At 38.4% G+C, this 4,135-nt stretch overlaps 1 protein-coding gene across 2 annotated transcripts; it reads left to right on the forward strand.

Moving 5' to 3' along the window:
- Window positions 1-839: 839 nt before the first annotated feature.
- LOC125192273 (F-box/kelch-repeat protein At3g61590-like) lies at window positions 840-3,526 on the forward strand. 2 transcript variants are annotated; one of them, XM_048089798.1, is made up of 2 exons: window positions 840-1,173; window positions 1,991-3,526. In XM_048089798.1, exon 2 carries the CDS (start codon window positions 1,999-2,001, stop codon window positions 3,214-3,216), a length of 1,218 nt encoding a protein of 405 aa, XP_047945755.1. In that variant the 5' UTR covers window positions 840-1,173; window positions 1,991-1,998; the 3' UTR covers window positions 3,217-3,526. The 2 variants fall into 2 exon arrangements, with proteins under 2 accessions (XP_047945755.1, XP_047945757.1); XM_048089800.1 differs by lacking the exon at window positions 840-1,173 and adding an exon at window positions 1,230-1,658.
- Window positions 3,527-4,135: the final 609 nt, after the last annotated feature.

A 4,135-nucleotide genomic window follows, 5' to 3' on the forward strand; every position in this document is an offset into this window, starting at 1 on the left:
GAACTTGGATTCAATATGAATAAATGAATCATCAAATGATCAAAAAGTCCATATCCCAAGTCCATGACCTAATATTTACTTCATTTTTTCATTTTTCCTTTTCTCCCAAAATTTTGATTATATATAACCGTTTTCAGATTGTATATTTATTCTACAGCAAATAAGAATAAAAAGAGTAAATTAGAGCATATTAGGAGGGACGGATGAGAACGATTCAAAATGGTACATGATAGGTACGTAGGCAGAGCAGTCCTACAGGCTACAGTGACTCTGCAACAAATGTTGTGCTTAATAGACAAGGGACGGATGAGAACGATTCAAAGTGGTAGATGATAGGTATGCAGGCAGAGCAGTCTTACAGTGACTCTGCAACAAATGTTGTGCTTAAAAGATAGTATTTGATGCATACATTTATTTAATTATTGGAGACACATATTTGGTGTCGAAACTGAGTAATTTGGATTACATTTTAATTATATAGTACTTACGATAGTAATAATAATGACATGTTTGGTATGGGTGATAACTCATTTAGGGATGAAATTATTGAAAAAAAATGACCATGCTTCTAGTATTTGATACGAGTAACTATTTTCATAATTACCTTGAGGGTAGAAATGGAAATAAGTGGAAGTAGCGAGGCAAAAAAGTAATAAGCGAAACAACGATTTCAAGGAAGAAAAATGGAAGGCGATAGTATAGAAGATGAGTAAGACACCATTATAAATTTATAATTTGTGACCAAAAAACATGAACAAAGCTGCCCACAATTTTTCCATTTTACTAGTAATTTTTAAGTAAGTGAGTATATATAATTTTGGGTTTCACTGTCATCCATTAAAAACCCTGGATCGATCAAAAAATTCCTCGATAAATTCCTTCAAAAACACTTCAACACTTAGTGAAACTCACTTTTGTCTATGTCAACAAAACCAAAAAAATGCGCCCTTCTCTTTCATTCATCCATTCCTGTCGTTTCGTCTACTTCATTTGATTTGAACATAAAAATACCCTCTCTCTCTCTCTCTCTCTCTCTCCCTGCCCGGTTATATATGTGACATTGGTGGATACAACTTACCAAAATACATTGGAATTTAGGGCCATTTAATAACTCTCTGTTTCGCATCGAATCTGGAGGGTTTTGAGGTTCTTGGTGTGACCCTTCTCATAAAGGTACAATCTTTGGATGTTTTATGCGAAAAAAATCCTATCTTTTTGCTGTTTTCAGATGGGATTTTGAGCTTGTTCTGAGATCTGTCTGTGCTAGCTATTGCTCTTCTTCATAGTTTGACGATTTGTTTGTATTGGTATGGGGTGTTTGGTAATTTTCCCTTATTGCTGCTGATATTGGGTGTTTGGTAACATTGGTTCATTTTTTAGAGAATGCAAAATTTTCAAGGTTTGGTGTGAAATTCTTGAAGTAGACGTTTGTTAAGTGAATAGTAAATAATGTAATCTCATTGGTGTGTTTAGCCCAAAGGGCTAAGGGTCTACAGCCTCTCTTCTTAATGTCTTTTCCTCTCTCTATATTCTTTGCCTCTTTATTGTGTGGCTGGATTTCATCTTTTTGTAAATAGCCTATGAAATGTGATGTGTACTTGTTTGGAAGCTTTTCAACGCTTAGTGTTGCTCAAATCTATTTATTGCTGCTTTTTGTTGTAAATCTACATTATCTCTCTCTTGTTTTAGATCTTCAGTTTTTAATCTTTGCTCTGAACAAGGATATTATAGTTTTTGTTGGTTCAATCCTTCTCAAACGTTTTGGAATCTATGGAAATACTCCATATATGTTTCTTGTGCTAGTTGAAAGAGCTTTTTCATTTCATTGGTTATTCAAATTAATTCAATTCTAGTACTATCTTGTGAGAAGATGTTGGTGTGAAGTGAGATATCATTCGTGTTATTGGTTCTTTGTTTTTTGTACCTATAGCAATGTAACAGAAGTTATAAAGGTTCTTGTGTATTTGCTTATCGAATATTTCTTCCGTAGGCTAAACGATGGAGGAGGAAATCTCATGGGTTAGTCATTGTATTGACAACGTCGACAGTGGCACTGTGGGATTTGATTCATTCTCGGATCTTAATGAAGAAACCAACAGGGACGTTACTGCGGTTTCTATGGATCTAGTTCTTCCCGATGATCTACTGGAACGGATATTAACCTATCTCCCCATTGCTAGCATCTTCAGGGCGGGTTGTGTGTGCAAAAGATGGCATGAGATAGTGACATCAAAGAGGTTTCTTTGGAACAATTCTCATGCATTGTTACACAAGCCTTGGTACTTCATGTTCACGAGCTCTGACGAACCAATTGGTTATGCATACGATCCCATTCTCCGAAAGTGGTACGGTATCGACCTTCCCTGCATTGAGAAATCCAACTGGTTCATTGCTTCATCGAGCGGACTAGTCTGCTTCATGGATAATGATAGCAGGAGCGAGCTGTATGTATGCAACCCGATCACCAAATCTTGCAAGGGGCTTGATGAGCCTCCTGGCCCTAAATTTCCAGACTACAGTGCTTTATCGGTCTCAGTCAACAGAGCGACTCAAAGTTACAACGTCTCGATTGTCAAATCCAAGCAGGTCCCTGAGAACTTCGTGCAGTGGGATCTCTCCATCCATCTCTACGATTCAGAAACGAGGGAGTGGCTGACGGATCTGACAGAGGTTTTAACAGGGTGGAGAGCCGGTGACGAGAGTGTGATATGTGACGGGGTATTATACTTCTTGATCTACTCCACCGGAGGCGGTGGTCCCGACAACCGCCACGGCCTTATCATGTATAACCTCAGAAGCCGGTCGCCTTATGGCCTGCTAATGAGGAGTTTCATCCCAGTGCCGTGTTCTCTAACATGCGGCCGCCTGATGAACCTGAATGAAAAGCTCGTGATGGTTGGAGGCATCGGGAAACACGACCGACCAGGCATCATCAAGGGCATCGGGATCTGGCTTCTGAAGGGGAGGGAGTGGCAGGAGATAGCCCGGATGCCCCATAAATACTTCCAAGGCTTCGGAGAGCTGGACGACGTCTTCGCCAGCAGTGGGACGGGCGATCTCGTATACATTCAGAGTTACGGGGCGCCCACGCTTCTTGTCTTCGATTTCAACCAGAAGCAGTGGAAGTGGTCTCAGAAATGCCCTGTGATCAAGAGGTTCCCCCTTCAGCTCTTCACCGGCTTCTGCTTCGAACCGAGACTTGAAATCGCACCCTAATCGACATCTAACATGAAGCAGCCATTGTTTGTGTAAGTTCAAAATATGCTTAGGTGAATGCTATGATTAAAATGTCCATGCCAAGATCATTATTCTTTACATTCACAGATATTGATTCACAAGTGGTGAAAATGTCAACATTATTGTCTGTATTTTTTTCCCACTGTGTTGGTGTCCTAAATCATAGATTGAAGAATTATCTGTTTTTCATTTCTTTTTCCCCCTGCTGTGTTTCACCTATTAATGGGTAGTAGTACATTATTGGGTATGGATGGTGTATCAGACTATCAGAGTGTTGTTCAACCTTTCATTGTGTGTTTTTGTGTGAGATAGAGGTAGTTCCATTCACTGCACATGGGGCTGCTGTCCTCACTAACTCTCTCTCTCTCACTCCATTTTAATTGAGGCATTGAAAATTATAATAATTATTATCATGATAATTTATATTACTTTATTATTCAAGAATAATAGAGTAGGGGCCTATATCCAGAGACATAGAATGTGGACCATTTCCTATCGAGCTCCAAATTGGGCTAGTTTTAAATGGGCCCAACAACTTCTTAAATGGGGTTCACTCCATTTTAAACTAGTGCCACTTTCACCGATTTTGTTGAAAGTTTTAAGCCATTCTTTGTTACTCCCTCCGTCCCCAAAGAATATACACTTTGAATTTGGCACAAATTTTAATATAAAATTGATAAATTAAGACAGATGTAAAGAGAAAAAGTAATTAAAGTATTGTTAGTGGATAATGGTTGAATGGGTCCCATCTCATTAAAGAGAAAAAAATCTTCCAAAATTAGAAAATGCATATTTTTGTAGGACGGAAGAGTATTTAAGTTTGCTAATTTTATAAAGGTTTAATAGCCGAAAATACATAAATTTTTATTCTGTAGCCAATCCTATAAAATTGAATTTC

This window comes from Salvia hispanica, chromosome 6 (assembly GCF_023119035.1).
Source record: "Salvia hispanica cultivar TCC Black 2014 chromosome 6, UniMelb_Shisp_WGS_1.0, whole genome shotgun sequence".
Classification (NCBI taxonomy): Eukaryota; Viridiplantae; Streptophyta; class Magnoliopsida; order Lamiales; family Lamiaceae; genus Salvia; species Salvia hispanica.

Bases quoted from the DNA above. Each gene is read 5' to 3' on its own strand.
- LOC125192273 (XM_048089798.1), top strand. From the start codon at position 1,999: ATGGAGGAGGAAATCTCATGGGTTAGTCATTGTATTGACAACGTCGAC.